The 24,881-nt window shown below is 41.6% G+C and overlaps 1 protein-coding gene across 2 annotated transcripts in view; it reads left to right on the top strand.

The window, feature by feature from the left end:
* The window catches only part of CNBD2 (cyclic nucleotide binding domain containing 2), a 59,404-nt gene that overhangs the window by 25,010 nt on the left and 9,513 nt on the right, over positions 1-24,881 (top strand). For both annotated transcript variants that reach the window (XM_036323149.1, XM_036323150.1), the window contains 3 exons: positions 8,975-9,089; positions 20,060-20,237; positions 22,318-22,438. In XM_036323149.1, the coding sequence (XP_036179042.1) occupies positions 8,975-9,089; positions 20,060-20,237; positions 22,318-22,438 (414 nt within the window). The remainder of the gene's footprint in view (positions 1-8,974; positions 9,090-20,059; positions 20,238-22,317; positions 22,439-24,881) is intronic.

The following is a 24,881-nucleotide window of genomic DNA, read 5'->3' as shown; positions in this document are numbered from 1 at the left end:
CTGTTTTGGCCTCCATTTCTTAATCTGTAAAATGGGACCAATTTGCCTCATAAAGTCTGTAAGGATGAGAGTTTAGCACATACTCAATTAACATTCATCCTCTAATCCAGTTCCCAGAGTGTTGTTGCTGGACCAGCAGCATCAGAATCATCTGGAAACTCATTAAAAGTGCAAATTATTGGGCCCACACAAGAGCTATTAAATCCAAAACTCTGGGAGGAGTGGGGGGGGGGATCTGGAGGGGGGCTCAGTAATCTGTGTATTTAGTCTTTCATGTGATTCTGATGCACATTAAAGTCAGAGAACCTGCGATTTAAGGGAGGAGTTTTCAAATTTTGGTAAGCATAAAGAACACCTAGGGTGCTTCTTCAAAAGGCATGTAGATTCCTGCCTCACCACAGAGATCTGATTCACTAACTATGGAAAACTGCATTTTGAATAAGTGAATAAGTGTCACAGGTGCCCAGCTGGTGTGGCTCAGTGGTTGAGTGTCAATCTATGAACCAGGAGGTCATGGTTCGATTCCCGGTCTGGGCACATGCCCAGGTTGTGGCTCGATCCCCAGTGTGGGGCTTGCAGGAGGCAGTCAATCAGTGATTCTCTCTCATCATTGATATTTCGATCTCTTCCTCTCCCTTCCTCTCTGAAATCAATAAAAAAATATTTTTTAAAAGTGTCACAAGTGATTCTAATGTAGGGGTGCTTGAACTTCATTCTGAGAAAAATAGTAAAGATGTCATAAACTCATCCTGGCCAGTAGGTAAGTTTGGTTTGTCCCTTACAGTGTTTTATTAAAAGCTGATTTAATAGTTGAGGTGGAGATTGGACATAAAAATTCCAATTTCTGGCTTCTTTTGAATATTCAGAAGATCAGGCAATACCAGGCTGTCTTCTGGCTGGAGTTCGAGAGCACCTGCCCCTTTAAAGGGACTGCTATTTTTTTCCTCATTTTTATTTCCTGACTAGTTAGCAGCTCCTGAGTGTTCCTCTGCTAAGGAAACCGGGCTGCCTGCCTCCTGTAGTTTACTCATATTGCCACTAGAGGGCAAAATCAGCAGCTGGTGGCTGGGAGTCCTTGAGACCCAGTAAAGAACCTGATTTCCTGCTGGCATCACAAACATAATTAATGCCCATATTCAACTCATTTTGAACAGTTTATAATTTGGGGACACATTGTGAAATTGTTTTCTTTACAGATACAGATGTGATTGAATATCCATGAGAGACTTTCTAAGAAGAAACTGTTGGACTGTTTTTCTTTAGCACCTGCAGTTCCTAGTTGATAAATGTTTGTTGAATGAACATTCAATAAAGCTTCATGCACAATGCCCGGCATATAAAAGGGCTTATTAAATGTTTGATCCCTTCTTCTTCTTCCTCTTTAACAGTAAACTGTCTTGAACCTTAACCCTTCATAATGTATCTCTTAGAGTTCCTACTAAAAAAGGGATTTATCTTTATAAATCCTTATATAAAAATATGAAATTTTATTTATTTATTTTTCAATGTTCATAAATAAGGTTTTATTATAACACGGCCATGCTTATTTTGTACATATTGCCTAGGGTGGTTTCTTGCTGCGGTGGCACAGTTGAGCTGTGACACAGATCCCTGTGCCTGCAAAGACAAAAGTATTTACTCTCTGGCCCTTCACAGTAATCCCTGGCCCAGTGCTCTTGCCCCATTGTTCCCACTCCTCCATCTCCCATTACAGTTATGATTGATGAAATTAGGGCTGTGTCAGTCTTTTGAAATGAATGTGAATCAAGAAAATGTGCTGGGGTCCAGCCCCAGCGGGTCCAGGGGTCCCCAAAGGTGTGGACGGAGTTGGCGAAGAAGGAATGACACGGAGACAGCGTTCAGTTGATCAGCAGCCTAGCCAGGATCTCTAGCCAGGTTCTGGTCAGGATCTCCAGCGAAGTTCTGGTTAGGATCTCCAGCCAGGTTCTGTGTCCATGTTCTCTTGCTAGGTTCTCCAGCCAGGTTCTGTCCAGGTTCTCCAGGTGGGTTCTCTTGCCTGGTTCTATTGCCAGGTTCTGTAGGTTCTCCAACCAAGTTCTGTAGCCAGGTTCTGTCTTTAGGTTCTTCAGCCAGGTTCTGTCTCTAGGTTCTGTCTCTAGTTTCTGTCCAGGATCTTTTGCCATGTTCTCTCCAGCGAAGTTCTTCTGTCTCTAGGTTCTGTGTAGGTTCTGTGTGTAGGTTCTGTGTGTCAAGATATGAAATTTTAAAATGACATATTCTTCTTGCCTACCAGATTAGGAAAAATTAGAAAGATTGTGCAAACACAGTTGCCAATGTAACAAAAGATGTATTACAAGGGACTCTGTTATATACTGTCAGAGAGGGTGTAAACAGATCTAACATTTCTGGGGGGCAGTTTGTTGATGTGTATTGAAACATGCATAACTTTTGGAATTAATCCCAAAGAGATAATGAAACATGGGTATTCTTTTTTTTAAAAATTTTTATTAAATCTTTATTGTTCAGATTATTATATTTGTTCCTCTTTTTTCCCCCCATAACTCCCCTCCACCCAGTTCCCACCCCACCCTCCTCCCTCACTCCCCACCCACTGTCCTCATCCATAGGTGCACGATTTTTGTCCAGTCTCTTCCCGCATCCCCCACACCCCTTTCCCCCACCCCCGAAAATAGTCCACTCCCTTTCTATGCCCCTGATTCTATTATAATCACCAGTTCATTCTGTTCATCAGATTATTCACTTGATTTTTAGATTCACTTGTTGATAGATGTGTATTTGGTGTTCAAAATTTGTATCTTTACCTTTTTCTTCTTCTTCCTCTTCTTAAAGGATACCTTTCAGCATTTCATATAATACTGGTTTGGTGGTGATGAACTCCTTTAGCTTTTTCTTATCTGTGAAGCTCTTTATCTGACCTTCACTTCTGAATGATAGCTTTGCTGGGTGAAGTAATCTTGGTTGTAGGTTCTTGGCATTCATCACTTTGAATATTTCTTGCCACTCCCTCTGGCCTGCAAAGTTTCTGTTGAGAAACCAGCTGACAGTCGTATGGGTACTCCCTTGTAGGTAACTGACTGTCTTTCTCTTGCTGCTTTTAAGATTCTCTCTTTGTCTTTTGCTCTTGGCATTTTAATGATGATGTGTCTTGGTGTGGTCCTCTTTGGATTCCTTTTGTTTGGGGTTCTCTGCACTTCCTGGACTTGTAAGTCTATTTCTTTCACTAGGTAGGGGAAGTTTTCTGTCACTATTTCTTCAAATAGGTTTCCAATATCTTGCTCTCTCCCTTCTTCTGGCACCCCTATAATTCTGATGTTGGTACGCTTGAAGCTGTCCCAGAGGCTCCTTATGCTATCTTCGTATTTTTGGATTCTTTTTTCATTTTGCTTTTCTGGTTGGATGTTTTTTGCTTCTTCATATTTCAAATCGTTGACTTGATTCTTGCAATCCTCTAGTCTGCTGTTGGGAGTCTGTATAATATTCTTTATTTCAGTTAGTGTATGCTTAATTTCTAGTTGGTTCTTTATCACAACATCGAGGGTCTCATTAGATTTCTTGTAGATCTCATTAAGTTTATCGGCAGTTTCTAGAAAATTATTGAAAGACCTTAAAAGTGTGGTTTTGAACTCTATATCCAGTCGTTTGCTTTCCTCCATTTCTGTCATTTGTGTCCTTTTTCTTTGTCTCCACATTTTTTATGCTTCCCTGTGTTGATACAATGGTTTTCTGTGCTAGGTGTCCTATAGGGCCCAGTGGTTCAGCCTCCCCAATTACCTGAGGTAGACACTCTTGGTGCACCCCCTTGTGGGCTTTGTGCACAGTCTTGTTGTAGTTAAGCCTTGATTGTTGTAGTTATCACTGGGAGGAATTGGCCTACAGGCCAATTGGCTGTGAGAATCAGCTGAGTCTGCAGTGGGAGAACTTCTGTGCTGGAGACACCCTTCTGGGGCAAGACTTGCTTCAGTGGGGCTTTGGTGCTCACTGGGTCTGCCCCCTGAGTGTGTCCTTTAGGGTTCCACGGAACTGTAAACTGGATGGTCCCACTCTGACCTCTGGGCTTCCTGGCTCCTGGATCTCTAGGGAGGTGCTAATCTAGTCTTTGCCTGAGGCTATCCAGCAAAAGCCTCCCTGTAGGGCTTGGGTGGGGTGGGTCCCATGGGATAAACAGGGCGGGGCTAGCAGTTATTGCTGCTCTCAGTCTTTCCCTCAGAAGCTTTGCTTCTCAATGTCCCGGTAATGGCTGCAAGCCCCTCGGAGAGAAAGCTGTCCTCAAGTTCCGACCGACGCCAGACAGTCCCACATCTTCTGTATGAGTCTGGGTCCCTAGAGACTCGCCCGGAACTGGAGCTCAGAGCCTGAGACTCCCTCCTGATTGAAAACGACAACCGCACCCTCAGCCGCCAGCCCACTCCGCACGCACCTCCGCACCTTAGTATTTTACTTCCGCACTGCGCCTCCTCTGAGTCTCGGTATGCTTTTCTCTTTCCTTCTAGTTGTAGAATTTCCACTCAGCCAGCCTTCCTGTGGTTCTGGGTGATGTCCATTCCGTCTTTTAGTTGTATTTTTGAAGTGGTTATGCGAGGCAGCAATCTCCGGTGTTTACCTATGCCGCCATCTTGGTTTCCTCAACATGGGAATTCTTTTAGGTAAACTAGTTTCAGCTGCAATTATAAACAATACTCAAATCTCAGTGGATTAACTAACAAAGATTTATTTCTTCAACCCATTACTTGATCATAGCAGGCCAGCTAGTCTTGCTCCTCATAGTAACTCAGGGACCCAGGCCACTGGAGACTCTATCTAGTGGGAAGCCAAGCTTGCAGTAAGGATGTGCCTGGTGTTTATATAAGTTTGGAGAATTCTGATGGCTGTGTGAGAAAGGATGAGAAGAGCCTAGATACAGTGGTTGGCAAACTCATTAGTCAACAGAGCCAAATATCAACAGTACAACGATTGAAATTTCTTTTTGAGAGCCAAATTTTTTAAACTTAAACTATATAGGTAGGTACATTGTTATTAACTTAACTAAGGTACTCCTAAGGCTTAGGAAGAGCCACACTCAAGGGGCCAAAGAGCCTCATGTGTCTCGAGAGCCGCAGTTTGCCAACCATGGGAGAAGAACTGATAATGAAGAGCCCTGAAGGCCAGCCTGAATCATGATCAATAGGATGGGGCAAGGAAATGTTGAGAATCAAGCACTGGCTTTTAAAGTTCCCACCCAGAGTATCATAAGTCACTTTGCTAACAGAAATTGACCAAAGCAAATTCCTGATTCAAAGAGTGGAAGAGTACAATCCTGCCATGTGCTTGAGAGGAGAACTCAAGTATTTGTGACCTGCCTAATGACCACTCTAGAAGATGTATGGACAAGATTGTCAATTAAAGTTGATGACCACTGCAAGTCACAGAAACCCACCTCCAGCAGCTTAATGAATAATAATTTTTCTCATGGAGTAAAGTCTAGATTTAAGCAATCCAGGGCTAGAAGAGCTGTTTTAGGAAGCCTTTAGAACCCACACCCTTTCTTGCTTCTACTTTCTTTAAAAAATATATATTTTAATTTATTTCCAAGAGGATGGAGAGAAAGATAGAAACATCAATGATGATAAAGAATCATTGGGCTAGCTTCTACTTTCATCATCCACAGCTTATGGCTTTCATCCTAATGGTCACAATATGGCTACTCTACCTCTAACCAAACTGCTTGAGTTTCAAGCAGTGGGAAGGGAGAGGACAACCTTGGTTTCCTGTTTTATCCATCTGTCTTTCACTTAGTCTCATTAGCCAGAACTGGGTCACTGCCATGCCCACTGCTGGGGAGTTTGGGAAGGTGGCAAGTTTGTTTCGCTGGGGATTTTGATGTCCTGAACAAAATCATGAGAGATAAATTATAAACAAGCTAAATATGATCTTCAAAAATATTTTCTTGAGGTGTAACATATATGCAATAAAGAACTCACATTAAACTTTGCAGCTTGGTGAATTTTTACATATGTATTCACCTGTGTAAGCATCACCCAGTCAAGACAGAGCACATTTCCTGTACCTCAGAAGGCTCTCTTGTGCCCTTTCCCAGACAAGGTGCCCCCTATGATAACCACTCTTCCTACTTGTCACCAGGATTACTTTTACATGTTCTTGAACTTCATATAAATGGACTCATATAGTATGTGCTCTTTGTGTCTGACTTCTTTTGCTCATCTGAATATTTATTTTCAATTTTATGCAAGTTCTGGCATTCATAGAATAATATGCAATCATTAGAAGCAAAAATGTAGAACCATATTGCTTAGCATGAAAAGATGTCCTTGATAGATTGTTTATTTTTTATACATTGAGTTTTTAGAAAGGTTATGAAAGTCTATTTACATAAATGGACTCATTTATGAAAAAATGTCTATACTTATAGACAAAAGTTTGAAAGAATATGCACCAAAATATTATTACTTGTTATTTTGGGGTGTTAAGAATAACATAGTTTTAATTTTCTCTATGTTCTGTTTATAAACTTAAAAACATTTTTTAAAAATATTGTTGAAAGTATTATAGATGTCCCTTTTGTGTTTTTTCCCCCCCATTGACCTCCCTCCTTCCCGCACCCACTCTTCCCAAGCCTTCGTCACACTATGTCTGTGTCCATGGGCTATGCATATATGCATGTAAGTTACCCAGTTAATCTCTCCCTCCCACCTCTCCACCCCCATCTTCCCTCTGAAATTCATCAGTCAGTTCATGGTTCTGTATTTCTAGATCTATTTTGTTCATCAGATTCCATTTATGAGTGAGATCATGTGATACTTATCTTTCTCTGACTGGCTTATTTCACTTAGCATAATATTCTCCAGGTCCATCCATGCTGCTGCAAATGGTAAGAGTTCCTTCTTTTTTTTTTTTTTTTTTTTTTTTTTTTTTTTTTTTTTTTTTTACCACTGTGTAGTATTCCATTCTGCTGATGGGCACTTGGGCTGTTGTTTCCAAATCTTAGCAATTGTAAATTGTGCTACTATGAACACAGGGGTGTATATTTTCTTTCTGATTGGTGTTTCAGGTTTCTTAGGATATATTCCTAGAAGTGGGTTCACTGGGTCAAATGGGAGTTCCATTTGTAATTTTTTTGAGGAAACCCCATACTGTTTTCCACAGTGGCTGCACCAGTCTTGCATTCCCACCAGCAGTGTTCTAGGGTTCCCTTTTATCTACATCCTTGCCAACACTTGTTGTTTGTTGATTTGTAGATGATAGCCATTCTGACAGATGTGAGGTGATACCTCATTGTTGTTTTAATTTGCATCTCTCAGATGGTAATGACTTTGAGCATTTTTTCATATGTCTCTTGGTCTTCTGTATGTCCATTTTGGAGAGTGTCTATTTAGTTCCTTTGCCCATTTTTTTAAAATTGAATTGTTTATCTTCCTTTTGTTAAGTTGTATGAATTCCTTAGATATTTTGGAAATTATCCCCTTATCAGATGTATAATTGGCAAATATGTTCTCCCATGCAGTGGACTCTCTTTTCACTTTGTTGACGGTTTCTTTTGCTGTACAGAAGCGTTTTAATTTGATGCAATCCCATTTGCTTATTTTCCCCTTAGTTTCCTTTGCCCTAGGACCATGGTCGGCAAACTGTGGTTCGCGAGCCACATGCACTCTTTGGCTCCTTGAGTGTGGCTTTTCCTAAGCCTTAGAAGTACCCTAATTAAGTTAATAACAATGTACCTACCTATATAGTTTAAGTTTAAAAAATTTGGCTCTCAAAAGAAATTTCAATCGTTGTACTGTTGATATTTGGCTCTGTTGACTAATGAGTTTGCTGACCACTGCCCTAGGAGATATATTGGTAAACATATTGCTATTAGAGATGTCTGTGATTTTGCTGTCTATGGTTTCTTCTAAGATTTTTTATGGTTTTCACGACTTACATTTAGGTTTTTTTTATCCATTTTGAGTTTATTCTTGTGTATGGTATATGTTGGTGGACTAGTTTCATTTTTTGCATGTACCTGTCCAGTTTTCCCAACACCATTTATTGAAAAGATGTTTTTACTCCATTGTATACTCTTGCCTCCTTTGTCAAATATTAATTGAGCATAAAGGCTTGGGTCGATTTCTGGGGTCTCTGTTCCATTCCATTGATCTATATGCCTATTCTTGTGCCAGTACCAGGCTGTTTTGAGTACAGTGACTTTATCATATAACTTGATATCTGGTATTGTGATTCCTCCAACCTTGTTCTTCTTTCTCAAGACTGTTGCAGCTATTCAGGGTCTTTTTTGGTTCCATATAAATTTTTGGAGTATCTGTTCTAGGTCTGTGATATATGCCACTGGTATTTTAATGAGGATGTCACTGAAACTATAGATTGCTTTGGGTAGTATGGACATTTTAATGATGTTGATTCTACCACTCCATAAACACAGTATTTTCTTTCACTTGTTTATATCTTCCTCTATTTCTTTGTTCAACTTCCTGTAGTTTTTTAAACTTTTAATTTGTAATGATTTTAAATTTATAGAAAAGTTTCAAGAACTGTACAAAGAACTCCTGTAGAACCTTAGCCTATATTCATCAGTTGTTAACATTTGCCACATTTGCTTTAATATGTATGTTTTTTTCTTCCTGAATCACTTGAGAGTTAAGTATCATCCATCATATTTATTCACCCCTCTACATTTACATGATTATTTTCTAAGAAATTAACCACAGAATAATTATCAAAATCTGCAAATTTAGCATTGATATAATCTATAATCCAAAATCAATTTCACTGTGTCCCAGTATCCTCAATGACTTTTTTTCCAGTGCCACATTGAATTTAGCTATTTGAATTTTTTATAAGTATATAACATATTCATTTTTAAAAAGGGACCCAGAACTACTTATATTGAGCAAATAAAACAAAATGGGGTGAGACATAACAGATAGCATATTTTCAAAGTGTGGCCTGCCTGGAGCCCTTGGGGTTAAGCCTTTGGTTTTATGTCTCTTGATGCATCCAGGGCAGCTGTGAAGTCCTGCGGCTATTAGACCTTGCGGCTTCGCCTTTCTACCACAAGTGGATTTGGCAGCATCTGGAGCTGATAGATGACAGAGCTCTGAAGACCAACCTCAAAGGTAAACCTCTGTTCACATCTGGCCGTCAGCAGCCCAGCAGGGGCAACTGGCCCCCTTCCTGTTTCCAGTTCCCAGCCCATAGACTTTTAGAAATCTAGAGCTACAAGGGCCTGGCGGGATATCTGGTTTGATTCCTTCTTCTACCAGCTGTGAAAGCCTAGTCTACACTGCCTGGCCAGGTTAGACTTCTGCCTATCTCTCCCACTCCTCCTTTTCATTCTTTCCTCTCAGCAGGGGGGGAGAGCTTGGAGTTAGACCGGTTTGAATCCCACTGATTAGCTGGGTGACTTTGGTGAGTACTTAAGTCTCTGGGCCTGGTTTCTTTGTGTGTCATGATAGTGTTGTGGTTAAGAGCATAAGCCCAGGAGACAAACTGCTTGTGTTTGAATCCAGGGTCTGTCTCTTACTAGGTGTGTGAGTCTAGAAAAGTTACTCTGTATCTCTGTGTATCCATTCCCTCAGTCTATAAAATGTGAATCTTTTTTTTTCCAGATATCTATAAAATATCTATTTATTGAAAGCTTACTAAAGTATGGGGATTTTAAAAGGAAATATACAAAAATGTTAATTATAGTTATGTAGAAGAATTACAGTTCATTTATTCTTTTTTTAAATTAAATCTTTATTGTTCAGATTATTACAGTTGTTCCTCTTTTTCCCCCCATAGCTCCCCTCCACCCAGTTCCCACCCCACCCACTGCCCTCACCCTCCCCCCCACTGTCCTCATCCATAGGTGTACGATTTTTGTCCAGTCTCTTCCCGCACCCCCTCACCCCTTTCCCCCACCCCCGAAAATAGTCCACTCCCTTTCTATGCTCCTGATTCTATTATATTTACCAGTTTATTCTGTTCATCAGATTTATTCACTTGATTTTTAGATTCACTTGTTGATAGATGTGTATTTGGTGTTCAAAATTTGTATCTTTACCTTTTCCTTCTTCTTCCTCTTCTTAAAGGATACCTTTCAGCATTTCATATAATACTGGTTTGGTGGTGATGAACTCCTTTAGCTTTTTCTTATCTGTGAAGCTCCTTATCTGACCTTCAATTCTGAATGATAGCTTTGCTGGGTGAAGTAATCTTGGTTGTAGGTTCTTGGTATTCATCACTTTGAATATATCTTGCCACTCCCTTCTGGCCTGCATAGTTTCTGTTGAGAAATCAGCTGACAGTCGTATGGGTACTCCCTTGTAGGTAACTGACTGTCTTTCTCTTGCTGCTTTTAAGATTCTCTCTTTGTCTTTTGCTCTTGGCATTTTAATTATGATGTGTCTTGGTGTGGTCCTCTTTGGATTCCTTTTGTTTGGGGTTCTCTGCACTTCCTGGACTTGTAAGTCTATTTCTTTCACGAGGTAGGGGAAGTTTTCTGTCATTATTTCTTCAAATAGGTTTTCAATATCTTGCTCTCACTCTTCTTCTGGCACCCCCATAATTTGGATGTTGGTATGCTTGAAGCTGTCCCAGAGGCTCCTTACACTATCTTCATATTTTTGGATTCTTTTTTCATTTTGTTTTTCCGATTGGGTGTTTTTTGCTTCTTCGTATTTCAAATCTTTGACTTGATTCTTGTGATCCTCTAGTCTGCTGTTGGAACTCTGTATAATATTCTTTATTTCAGTCAGTGTATGCTTAATTTCTAGTTGGTCCTTTTTCATCTCGAGGGTCTCACTAGATTTCTTGAGGGTCTCACTAAATTTATCGGTGGTTTCTAGAAAATTCTTGAAAAACCTTATAAGTGTGGTTTTGAACTCTATATCCAGTAGTTTTCTTTCCTCCATTTCTGTCATTTGTGACCTGTTTCTTTGTCTCCGCATTTTTTATGCTTCCCTGTGTTGATAGAGTGGCTTTGTGTGCTAGGTGTCCTATAGGGCCCAGTGGCTCAGCCTCCCCAATTACCTGAAGTGGACACTCTTGATGCACCCCTTTGTGGGCTTTGTGCACAGCTTTGTTGTAGTTAAGCCTTGATTGTTGTAGGTATCACTGGGAGGAATTGACCTCCAGGCCATTGGCTGTGAGAATCAGCTGTGTCTACAGTGGGAGAACTTCTGTGCTGGAGACACCTTTCTGGGGCAAGACTTGCTTCAGTGGGGCTTTGGTGCTCACTGAGTCTGCCCCTGAGTGTGTCCCTTATGGATCTGAGGAGTTGTAATCTGGATGGTCCCTCTCTGACCACTGGGTACACTGGCTCTTGGATCTAAGGAGGTGCTAATTTAGCCTCTGCCTGAGGCTATCCAGCAGGAGCTATGGAGAGATCTGCAGATTCCTCTTCTTTGTTTGGGGTTTGGAGGTGCCCAGATGAGGCCCAGCTGTGAAGCAATGCAAGCTTGGGCCTTCTTTTGGATGTTCTGGGTCTCTCTGACTCAGCTGCAGTTTGTTAGGTAATTATCAGATTGCAAAAGGCCAGGTCTTTCATATGCAAAAGCCTCTGTGCACACCTTGGGTGGGGTGGGGTCTCAGGGGATCAACAGGGTGGAGCAAGCAGCTATGGCTGCCCCTCAGTCCTCCCCTAAGAGGCCCCGTGTCTCAGTGTCCTGGTAATCGCTGCAAGCACCTCTGAGAGAAAGCCACTCTCGAGTTCCGACTGCTGCCAGACAGTCCAGTTTCTCCCCGTATGAGTCTGGGTCCCCAGAGACTCGCCCAGAATTGGAGTTCAGAGCAGTCAGGAGCTTGAGACTCCCTCCGGATTGAAAAAGACAACTGTGTCCTCAGTTGGCAGCCCTTTCCAGGTGCGTCTCTGTACCTCTGCACTTTACTTCTACACCTCCTCTGAGTCTCAGTGTGCTTTTCTCTTTCCTTCTAGTTGTAGAATTTCCACTCAGCCAGCCTTCCTGTAGTTCTGGATGATGTCTGTTTTGTGTTTTAGTTGTATTTTTGAAGTGGTTGTTCGAGGCAGCAATTTCCGGTGTTTACTTATGCTGCCATCTTGGTTTTTTTCTAAAATGTGAATCTTCATCTCTACTTCATAGACTTGTTATGAAGTTAAGCAGATGACTATATAAAGCTCTCAGAACATTACTTGGATGCATTAGTATATAGTAGAGGTTTGTTGTCATTGTCACACAGGTTACTAAGGAAGGCTGATTGAGATCATGCATGCATCTCTCTTTTCCACTACCAATCCACCAGACAAAAATCTGTATCCCATAAAATTTCCCTCCAAATTTTTTATTGTGGTAAAATAACACATAACAGAATTTACTATGTTAACCATTTTTAAGCATATAGTTCGGTGGTATTAAATACATTCATAATGGTGTACAACCATCACCACGATCTATACCAGTTAAATAGTAACTCTCAATTCCCCCTCTCCCTGGCAACCACCGTTCTATTTTCCATCTCTATGATGTTGACTACTCTAAGTACCTCATGTAAGTGGAATCATACAATATTTGTCTTTTTGTGACTGGCTTATTCTACTTTGTATAATGTCTTCATGTTTCATCTATGTTGTAGCACATGTCAGAATTTCCTTCCTTTTTAAGGCTGAATAATATTCCATTGTATAAATATACCATATTTTGTTTATCAGTTCATCTGTTGATGGACACTTGAGCTGCTTCCACATTTTAGCTTTAGTGAATAATGCTTTTGTGAGCACAGGTGTACAAATATATATTTGAAACCCTTTTTTTCTTTTGAATATATACCAAGAAGTGAAATTGTTGGATCACATGGTAATTCTATTTTCTTTCTTTCTTTCTTTTTTTTTTGAGGAATTGCTATTTGTATTTCACAGCTGCTATACCATTTTACATTACCACTAAGAGTGCATAAGGGTTCCAATTTCTCCACATCCTCATCTTTTTTTTCTTTTTCAGTTTCAACCACTCCCAGGAGTAGAATTTTATTTTATTTTAAATTTTTTATTGATTAAGGTATTACAAATGTGTCTTTATCCCCCCCATTGTCCCCTCATCCCCTCAGTCTTGCCCTCACCCTCACACCCTGTTGTCTGCGTCCATCGCTTATGCTTATATGCAGGCATACAAGTCCTTTGGTTGATCTCTCCCCCTCACCCCCACCCTCCCCTACCTTCCCTGTGAGGTTTGAGCATCTGATCAGTGCTTCTCTGTCTCTAGATCTGTTTTTGTTCACCAGTTTATGTTGTTCATTATAGTCCACAAATGAGTGAGATCATGTGATATTTATCTTTCTCTAACTGACTAATTTCACTTAGCATAATGCTCTCCAGCTCCATCCATGCTGTTGCAAATGGAAGGAGTTCCTTCCTTTTTACTGAGACATAGTATTCCATTGCATAGATGTGCCAACGTTTTTTAATCCACTCATCTGCTGATGGGCACTTAGGCTGATTCCAAGTCTTAGCTATTGTAAATTGTGCTGCTATGAACATAGGGGTGCATATATCCTTTCTGATTGGTGTTTCTGGTTTCTTGGGGTATATTCCTAGAAGTGGGATCACAAGGTCAAATGGAAGTTCCATTTTTAGTTTTTTGAGGAAATGCCATACTGTTCTCCACAGTGGCTGCACCAGTCTGCATTCCCACCAGCAGTGCACAAGTGTTCCTTTTTCTCCGCATCCTCGCCAGCATTTGTCATGTGTTGATATGTTGATGATAGCCATTTTGACAGGTGTGAGATGCTACCTCATTGTCGTTTTGATTTGCATCTCTCAGATGATTAGTGACTTTGAGCATGTTTTCATATGTCTCTTGGCCTTCCTTATGTCTTCTTTTGAAAAGTATCTATTTAGATCCGTTGCCCATTTTTTGATTGGGTTGTTTGTCTTTCTTTTGTTAAGTTGTATGAGTTCCCTATAAATGTTGGAGATTAAACCCTTATCGGAGATATCGTTGGCAAATATGTTCTCCCATGCAGTGGGTTTTCTTATTGTTTTGTTGATGGTTTCTTTTGCTGTGCAGAAGCTTTTTATTTTAATGTAGTCCCATTTGTTTATTTTCCCTTTAGTTTCCATTGCCCTAGGAGCTGTGTTGGTGAAGATATTGCTTTGGCATATATCTGAGATCTTTTTGCTTGTGGGTTCCTCTAATATTTTTATGGTTTCCCGTCTTATGTTTAAGTCCTTTATCCATTTTGAGTTTATTTTTGTGTATGGTGTAAGTTGGTGGTCTAGTTTCATTTTTTTTGCATGTGTCTGACTAAGTTTCCCAGCACCATTTATTGAAGAGACTGTTTTGACTCCATTGTATGTTCTTGCCTCCTTTGTCAAATATTGAGCATAGTGGTTTGGGTTGATTTCTGAGTTCTCTATTCTATTCCATTGGTCTATATGTCTGTTCTTGTGCCAGTACCAGGCAATTTTGAGAACAGTGAATTTGTAATACATCTTGATATCTGGTATTGAGATCCCTCCTACTTTGTTCTTCTTTCTCAGGATAGCTGCAGCTATTCGGGTTTTTTGTTTTTTATTCCAGATGAATTTTTGGAGAGTTCTTTCTAGATCTGTGAAATATGTCGTTGGTATTTTAATGGGGAGTGTGTTGAATTTATAGATAGCTTTGGGTAGTATGGACATTTTAATGATGTTGATTCTACCAATCCATGAACATGATATGCTCTTCCATCTGTTTATGTCTTCCTCTATCTCTTTTTTTGAACGTCTTGTAGTTTTCTGAGCACAGGTCTTTTACCTCCTTAGTTAAGTTTATTCCTAGGTATCTTTATTCTTTGTGTGCAATGGTAAATGGGATTGTTTTTGTAATTTATCTTTCTGTAAGTTCACTATTGGTGTATAAAAATGCCATAGATTTCTTTATGTTAATTTTGTATCCTGCTACTTTGCCAAGTTCGTTTATTAAGGCTAATAATTTTTTGATGGAGTCTTTAGGGTTTTCTATGTACAGTATCATGTAATCTGCAAATAATGACAGTTTTACTTCTTCTTTTCCAATTTGGATGCCTTTTATTTCTTCTTCTTGTTTGATCGCTATGGCTAGTACTTCTAGTACTATTTTGAACAGGAGTGGTGAAAGTGGGCATCCCTGTCTTGTTCCTGTTCTTAAGGGAAATGGTTTTAGTTTTTGCCCATTGAGTATGACATTAGCTGTAGGTTTGTCATATAAGGCTTTTATTTTTTTGAGGTATGATCCTTCTATTCCCACTTTGCTGAGTGTTTTTATCAGAAAACGGTGCTAGACTTTGTCAAATGCCTTTTCTGCATCAATCAATATGATTATGTGATTTTTGTCTCTCAATTTGCTTATGTGATGTATCACGTTTATTAATTTGTGGATATCATACCAGCCTTGCATCCCTGTAATAAATCCCACTTGGTCATGGTGTATAATTTTTCTAATGTAATGCTGGATCTGGTTTGCTAGAATTTTGTTGAGGATTTTGACATCTATGTTCATCAGGGATATTGGCCTGTAATTCTTTTTCTTTGTATTGTCTTTATCTGGTTTTGGGATTCGGGTAATGCTGGCTTCATAGAAAGAGCTTGGAAGTGTGCCTACCTCTTGAATTTTTTGGAATAGTCTGAGAGGGATTGGTTTTAGTTCTTCTTTGAATATTCGGTAAAACTCCCCTGTGAAGCCATCTGGTCCAGGGCTTTTGTTTGCTGGAAGCTTTTTGATTACTGTTTCAATTTCATCAGTAGTTATTGGCCTATTCCGGTTCTTTGATTCTTCCTGACTGAGTTTTGGAAGCTTGTATTTTTCTAGGAATGTGTCCATTTCATCGAGGTTGTCCAGTTTTTTGGAGTAGAGTTGTTTGTAGTATTTTTTACAATCCTTTGTATATCAGTAGGATCACCTCTTTCATTTCTGATTTTGTTTATTTGGGTCCTCTCTCTTTATTTCTTGGTGAGGCTGACGAGAGGTTCATCAGTCTTATTTATCCTTTCAAAGAACCAGCTCTTGGTTTCATTGATCTTTTGGTCTCTATGTCATTTATTTCTGCTCTGATCTGTATTATTTCCTTCCTCAGTTTCATTTAACTCCCTTTCTGATGATTTTTCTTTTTCTTTCCTTTGGGGATTGCTTTTTTGTCTTCTCATGTATTTCTGTAATGTTTTAATTGTAGATCTGATTACTTTGCTACCCAGGTTCTTTTGGGATGGTGCTACTGGTGTGATCTCTCAGGTCTCCTGGGCTTGGTAATCTAGCGTAGCTCCCTACTTGAGTTATTTGGGTTCTCTTGATGTAGGCCTGTGAGCTGGAAATGCGTAACTATGGTGTCTAGAAGTCAGCAGCAGCCGTGGGGCAGGGAGTGTCCCAATTTTTGCTGTCTTATGGCCATGGTTGAAGTCACGCGTGCCCAGCGGAGACTCACAGTGGCACTGGAAGAGTGTGCAATTGTAGTGTCCAGAGTTCTGCAGCTGTGGGGTGGGCAGACTCAGTTTTTGCTGCTGCACCTGTGGTGGATAGGTGCACACTCCCAGTGGCGGCTCACAGGGGCACCAGCAGTGCGTTTGCCAGCGTGGCTTACTGAAGCACTCTGAAGGGCCCTGGCACTGAAGCCACATAATTAAGGCGTCTGTGGGCAGGTTTCCAGGGTGAGTGAATTCAGAATTTCTACTGCTGGGGAAATGCGTCCCTGTTTGTCCAAGATCGCACCTAGCAGGGGCTTGCAGTGACTCCCACAAGTGCCCTGTGGATAGATGGGCTCTGGGTGCCTGCTCCTTGGAAATGCATGACTGTGACGGTGAGCTTGCCAGTGGGCGCAGAGTTCTGACACATTCTGAGGGGCCCTGGCACTAAGGATATGTAGCTGAGTTGTCTGTGGGCAATTATTCAGGAAGAGGGAATTCAGAATTTCTACTGTGGGGCAGCATGCCCTTGTCTGTTCAAAATCACATCCAGCAGGGGTTCACAGTGGCATCCAAGAGCTGCCTATGGAGTGGTGTGCCCTGGAAGTCAGCGTGCTGGAAATGCGCAAATGTTGGGAACGCCTGAATGTTGGAAACATGTGAATGTTGGAAATGCGCAAATGTGTCATCCTTGAGTTCTGCCGCTGGGGAGGGGGGAAGTTGCACTTACTGCTGTGGGAGCAGTGCACCTTTGGAGGTGGAAGTCCCAGGGTCCGTGGGCCTGTGAGTGGGGCAGCAGGATTTTGGCTGGAGTGGCTGCTGGGTCACGGGCAATGTCCAAGGCCTGTCTGGGTGGTGGTGCTGATGAGTTCTTAGAAGAGGCTGCTCTCCCCTTCAAAATGGTGTGGGCTTCATGCCCGAGTCCTGAGTCCGGGGAGTGCCCACAGCAATGGTAATCTCTCCCTGTCCAAGAGAGCCTGGTCTGCCAACCTCTGCTGCTCCTGCCAGATTTAACTGTCCCTCACTCACACACACACCACACACATCCACACACACTCCTTTCATCCCCTCACTCACCCACTTCCTATCCCTCACCTCCGTCCTGCCAGCCGCCATCTTTTTTCATCAAGAGTCCATCTTTATTTTTGTTGAAGTTTTAGAAATTCTCTATATATTCTGGACCTTAATCCCTTATCAGACATAAGATTTGCAAATATATTATCCCACTTTTCAATTTGCCTTTTTATTCTGTTGATTCTGTCTTTTGATGCACAAAATTAAAATTTTTTCATGAAGTCTATTTTATCTATTTTTGTTGTTGTCACTTGTGCCTTTGGTTTATATATAAGAAATCATTGTCAAATCCAATGTTATGAAGCTTTTGTCTTATGTTTTCTTCTAACAGTTTTATAGTTTTTTAAAATATATTTTATTGATTTTTTTACAGAGAGGAAGGGAGAGAGACAGAGAGTTAGAAACATCAATGGGAGAGAAACATCGATCAGCTGCCTCCTGCACACCGCCCCCTGGGGATATGCCCGCAACCAAGGTACATGCCCTTGACCCGAATCGAACCCGGGTCCTTCAGTCCACAGGTCAACACTCTATCTACTGAGCCAAACCAGTCAGGGCAGTTTTATAGTTTTAGATCTTACATTTAGGTCTTTGATCCATTTTGAGTTTATTTTTGTATATGTTCGATAAGTGTCCAACTTCGTTCTTTTACATATGGATATACAGTTTTTCCCACACCATTTGTTGAAAAGATTGTCCTTTCCCTATTGAATGGTATTGGCACCCTTATCAAAAATTATTTGACCACATTTATTTCTGGGCCTGCACCCTCTTGTAATCTGGGACCCTTTGGGGGATGTCTGACTGCCGGTTTAGGCCCAATCCTGCAGGGATCCCTGCGGAATTGGGCCTAAACTGGCAGTCAGATATCCCAGATTGCAAGAGGGATGTCCAACTGCTGGCTCCTAACCACTCACCTGCCTGCCTGCCTGATTGCCCCTAACCGCCTCTGCCTCGGCCCCCACTGCCGCGGCTTTGTCAGGAAGGTCATCCAGGAGGATGTCTGGAATGCTGTCTGGAAAGTCGTTTGGCTATCTGGTCTAATTAGCATATTATGCCTTTAATATATATATTTTGTTGTTGTTGTTGTTAATCCTCACCCGAGGATACTTTTTCATTGATTTTTAGGGAGAGTGGAAGAGAGAGGGAAAGACAAGAGAGAAACATTGATGTGAGAGAAACATATTGATTGATTGCCTCCTGCATGAGCCCTGACCAGGGCCTGAGTCAGGAAGGAACCTGCAACCAAGGTACTTGACCTTGACTGGAATTGAATCTGGGACCCTTTGGTCCGCAGGCTGAAACTCTATCCACTGAACCAAACTGGCTAGGGCTATGGTATATGTCTATTTTTATGCCAGTATCACACTATTTTGATTAGTAGTTTTATAGTAAGTTTTGAAATCAGGAAGTGTGAATTCTCTAGCTTTGTTCTTTTTTAAGATTGTTTTGGCTATTTGGGGTCCCTTGAGATTTCTTCTGAATTTTAGGATAGGTTTTTCTATTTCTGCAAAAAGTCCGATAATGACTTTTGATAATAATTACATTGAATTTATAGATGGCTTTGGGTAGTATTGACATCTTAACAATATTGGCTTCTAATTCATGAACATGGGATATGTTTCCTTTTATTATGTGTTCTCTAATTTCTTTCAGCAATGTTTTGTGGTTTGTTTAGTGTATAGAAATGCAACTGATTTTTGTGTAGACTTTGTATCCTGCTGTTTTGCTGAAATCATTTATTAGCTCTTACAGTTTTTGAGGTAGTTGCTTTACTCCTGATTAGTTTTCTCTTGGAGAGCTTGTTAAAAACTCTCATGGAGGGCCTATTATGTGCTGGGCACTGTGCTAGGTACATAGCACATACTCTTAGCTATAATTTTTACAATTATCCTATGAGAGTTTCAAGAGATTATGTGACTTGTTCAAGGTTCCATGGCTGGTCCTCCATTTATCTTTTGTTGCTGCCTCTATCCCCAATCCCAGTTTGAAAGCTCAGATAAATGTGCTTTGCCAAAAGACATGAGCTTTGAATTAGACCTGACTGAGTTCAAACAGCTTCAGCCTTTTCTTGGGTGACTTAACCTCTCTGCTGCTCATTTTCTTTCTTAAATGAGGCCAGTGACACTTGTCTGGAGGCAGTGGTATAAAGGCTCTAGTAGTTAAGGGCCTAACATGGAGGGACAATACATGGACACCACAGTGTGTTTTTAACCCCTCTCTATTTTTATTTTTTTTTAAAATTTATTAAGTTATTACATATGTATCCTTATCCCCACATTACCCTCCATCCCCCCACTCATGCCCTCACCCCTGTTGTCTGTGTCCATTGGTTGGGCCTATATGCTTGTATATAAGTCCTTTGGTTGATCTCTCACCCTTATTCCCACCCTCCCCTACCTTCTCTCTGAGGTTTGACGGTCTGATCGATGCTTCTCTGTCTCTGGATCTGTTTTTGTTCATCAGTTTATGTTGTTCATTATATTCCATAAATGAGTGAGATCATGTGATATTTATCTTTCTCTGACCTCTCTATTTTTTTTTAAATTTTCCCCATACACCAGACTAGCCAGGCAGTCTGTGATATATCTCTAACTGCCCGCAACAACCCTCATATGTGCAAAGGCCCACTAATATGCTTCCCTGTGCTTTCTCTAACAGAAGCTTCTCCTGTGAAGAGATTTAAGGATTTCCAGATTAAATCATATCCAGTACAGGATTTTAGCGCTCTGAAACTTCTGCATTTCCAGAAAGCCTTGGAGCAACAGGGGACCACCTTCAGTAAGAAGATTAATACCCTAGAAGATAGTCTCCCAAAGACCTTTGGCCCAAAGATCAAGTAAGCTTAGCTCTTGGCAGATAGGAGGGTCCAGATTCTGGTTGAAAGGATGATATAACTTACAGGGCAGAATATCAGGGATGCTAGGGAGGGGGCGGAGGTGGCAGTCATAGCTCTACCCCAAAGGTTGGGGGTTGGAGAAGGCAGCCTGAGAGGTGCTGGGTGTGATGTCCAGGAGCTGCATTCTCTGCCTTTAACTCTCAAGGGGCCACTCTAGGTGGTCGGTTTCTTCCTTTTTCAGTGAACCATTTGAAGAAGAAGGGGCAGGACAGATCTTATAGCTGTCACTCACTCTGTGTGTCACTGGGTCTTGAGCTTCTTCAAAAAATCGTAACCATCCAAGGAAGACAGTATAAGAACCTGGGCTTAGTAGTTAGTTCAACCCAGGTTCACATCCTGGCTTGGCCACTTATTTTAGCTCTGCATCCCCAGGCAAGGAACTGGACCTCTGTAAGCCTTAGTTTCCTTGTCTATATATAATAGTGTCTAAGTCCTGGGGTTGTTGCAAGCCAACAACTAAATGAGATAATGATAACTATATCTAACACTAATGAAATACTCTGTCAGGTACTGGCTTATCTAATTTAATTCTCACAAAAATCCTATCAGGTAAGTGTAAGTACTGCTATTATCACTCCCATCTTTCAGGTGAGAACACACAAGGTACAGAAAGAGACTCAGTTACTTGTTCGAGGTCACACATGTAGGAAGTGGCAGAACCAGGATTCAAGCCCAAGTAGCTTGTTAGCACTCGGTCTTGTTGTCTGGTACAATTGTCACCATGGGAACAAGGTGGGTGTACAATAAGGGCTGCACTTTTGCCTTAGCCCAGAGGGGCTGAGGAGTGGGAAAGGACACTTGGTGGGCACTGGCCTATAGGCAGCTCAACGCCAGGCCCTAGAAACATAGCAGCTTCCTCCCACCCCCATTGAAGATGGAACAAAAATGTTGCAGTGAGAGTGTGCTCTCCCCCCAGGGCATGCCAGCACTCTCCGCTCCCCTCCCCTCCCCTTCTCTTCCCTTCAGAGAATAAAAAAATAAAGAAAAAAACTGTCACAGCGGTACTGATAATGACATCAGTATCACAGTCTCCATATTGCCATAGTGCCACTTTGCTCAAGCCTTTTGCCTGCTCACCTCCATATGAGCATCCTGTGGCTTCTGAGTTTTTCCTCGGATGGATACTCTTTCTAAGGGATCCCGTGTTTGAAATACCAATCCCAGTTCTTCTGAAGGCAGAGATAGAACAGGCCCAGTTTCTCTGCTATAAATCAATAAGGGAAAAGGGACAGGCTGGACATGTGCCACTCGTCTACCAATCCTGGGGTTTGTGTGAAAATAGAAGCCTGCCTTATTTATGTGTAGGTGAGTTCAGGCATATTTTCAGCTGATAAATACTCTTTTTCCTGCCTCTAATCCAAAAAGCATAGCCTGTCTCTTCCTTCTACCTAGCCTGAGACCAAAGCAGGCACAACAGGATTGCCTGGGTAAAATTAACCCCAACATGAACAAAGAACAGAGTCTCCAGGCTACCCAGGAAAACCTGTCTTTGTAAACAAGCAAACACACACACACACACACACACACACACACACACACACACACACACACACAGACACACACACACACAGACACACACACACACACAGACACCTCTTCTCTGCCTTCCTGTCGTGTCCCTAAAGGCACAGAGCTTACTCTTCATCAAACAGTCTGGGCCATTTTCAGGCAGCTCTGACTTAGAAATTCCTTCCTCATGTTGAGCATACCTCAGCCAGTGTGGACCTCTCACCCAGCAGGCCTGGCTCAGCTGCATGAGGTCATCAGCCCCTTCTCCCACATAACAAACAGCTTTCAGGTGGTTAAAGGGGTCCTGTCTCCTTCTCTTCCAAGTCTCCCTCCCTATTAAACTTCTCCAATTCCTGACTCAGTCTCTCCCAGGGTTTGATTTGGAGTTTTCTTACTTCTGGGAGAGGGGAGGGAAGATTCCATGTGCAATAGAGGTGGAGCTGATTATCCATGGCCTCATGAACTGGCTGTATTACAAAGGAGTTCTTTTTAACAAGTTGTCTAATTTCAGATCCCAGGAACCTCATCTGCTTAATTGTCCCATGATCAAAACCAAGTATGGTGATATCCCGAAGGAGGCTTTAGTGGGGGCCTACGTCAAGCTCCACACAGTGGAGGAAGGAGAAATCATTGTAAGTGTACAGAAAGCCTTGTTTATGACACAGTGTGTAACATGATGGGTTGTGAGTGTTAAGTAATGAGAGTAAAGGTTTAAAAATATCCTACTCTATATGTGGTGATATTAAGGAACATACTGATTTTTTAGATATGATAATTTTAATATTACCATACTATGCTTATGGTTTTTAAGAGTTCTTATATTTATGCAATAAATGTCAAAATATTTACAGATTAAAATATGACATCTGGGACTTGTTTTAAAATAATTTAGGAATAAGGCAAGGATGTCCCCTCTCACCACTCCAATTCAACATTGTACTGGAAGTCCTAGCTAGTGCATTAAGACAAGAAGAGGAAGTAAAACATATACAGATTGGGGGGGGGAGAATTAAAGCTGTGTTTGTTTGCAGATCATATGCTTGTTAATTTCAAAGAATAAAATAAAAAAAGAACCCTCCAAAATTCCTGAAGCTAATAAATGATTATAGCAAAGTTGCAGTGATAAGGCAATGAACAATTGGAATTTGAAATTAAAAATACAATGCCATGTACAATAGCACCAAAAAGTGAAATACTTAGATATAAATCTAACAAAATATGTTCAGGATCCATATGCAGAAAACTAACTATAATGAAATAATTCAAAGAAGATTTACATAAATGGAAAATATTCTATGTTTATGGATTGTATGATTCCAATTCTATGATGTTCTGGAAAAGGTAAAATTACAGAGATAATAAAATGATCAGTGGTAGCCAGAGGTTTGGAGATCAGGGGAAGGGCTGAATAGGTAAAGCACACAGGATTTTTAGGACAGTAAAATTATCTGTATGATGGTGGATTCAAAACATTAAGCATTTGTCAAAACTCATAGAACTTTCCAGCACAAAGAGTGAAGCTTAATGTATGCAATTTGTCAAAACAAAAAAATTTATCTAGGTTGTAGGGAGATCCCAGGAAGGAATACAGACTATGACAAGAGAATCTAACAATTTTACAAATGCATGAAACCACCTCAATGAAGGGGGTGGGAGAAAAAAGTGCTGATGACCTAAGTATTTGGAGATGACCGGAGGCTGTAAGACTAAACGCAGAAGGAACCACATACAAGCATTAAACTCTAGTTGATAAAGTTAGTGTATGGATTAACAATTGATTCTGCTGTCATGTATACTGAAATGGATCAATTAAGTAAATGAATGGTGCATGGTAGGAGCCAGGTATCCCAGTATTGGAGTGGAAATTTACAGATAAAGGCTAGAGGCTACAAATTGATATGGATGGTTATATATAGAAATATTTATAAATATATGTATAAACATATGTATTTTGCCCTATCAGCTGACAGGGCCTAAAAGAAATGACACTCCTATAACAATGAACACACCCAGGACCCAGATCTTGGTGTCTAATACCATCTACACTAATAAAAGACAAACATGCAAATTGACCATACCTTCGCTATGCCTTAAGCCACGCCCCCTAGCCAATCAGAGCAACTATATGCAAATTAACCCAACCAAGATGGCGGCCGGCAGCCATGGAGCTGGAGCAAGCAGGAGGCTTGGTTGCCCCAGTGATGGAGGAAGCCAAGCTTCCTGCCTTCTGGGGCTGGCTCTGAGCTCCACTCAAGGCAACAAAGTTTCAATTATAGAAGATAAATAACCCCCAATACCTGCTTTCAGCCAGCCGTGGCCACAGAGCTGGAGCGAGCAGGAGGCTTGGGTTGCCCCTGGCGATGGAGGAAGCCAAGCTTCCCGTCCTCCCTGCCTGGCTCTGAGCTCCACTCAAGGCTACAAAGTTTCAATTATAGAAGGTAAATAAATCCTAGAATAAAAAAAGAAAAAGAAAAAAAGGAGAGGCTGGGAGCTTCCATCGCTGGGGGGGCTTGGCCAACCTGAAAATGGCCCTCAGCCCCTCACCCAGACTTGCCAGGCACCCCAGTGGGGACCCCCCACCCTAAAGGGAGTGTGGCCAGCCTGAAAACAGCCATCAGCCCCTCACCTAGTCTGGCCAAACCTCCATGGGGTGAGGGTCCCCACTGGGGGAGGGGGGCTTGACCAGCCTGCAAACAGCCATCAGCCCCTCACCCAGGCTGGCCAGGCACCCCAATGGGGACCCCCACCCTGAAGGGGGTGTGAGCAGCTGCAAACAGCCATCAGTCCCTCACCCAGGCTGGCCAAGCACCCCAGCAGGACCCCCACCCTGATCTGGGACACCCTTCAGGGCAAACCAGCCGGCCCCCACCTGTGCACCAGGCCTATATCCTATATAATAAAAGGGTAATATGCAAATTGACCCTAACAGCAGAACGACTGGGAATGACTGGTCACTATGACACACTGACCACCAGGGGACAGATGCTCAATGCAGGAGCTGTCCCCTGGTGGCCAGTGCGCTCCCACAGGGGGAGCTCTGCTCAGCCACAAGCCAGGCTGATGACTGCCAGCACA

Source organism: Myotis myotis, unplaced genomic scaffold, assembly GCF_014108235.1.
Source record: "Myotis myotis isolate mMyoMyo1 unplaced genomic scaffold, mMyoMyo1.p scaffold_m19_p_9, whole genome shotgun sequence".
Classification (NCBI taxonomy): Eukaryota; Metazoa; Chordata; class Mammalia; order Chiroptera; family Vespertilionidae; genus Myotis; species Myotis myotis.
Note: the sequence above shows the minus strand (reverse complement) of the source record. Positions and strands in the feature narration are given on the sequence as shown.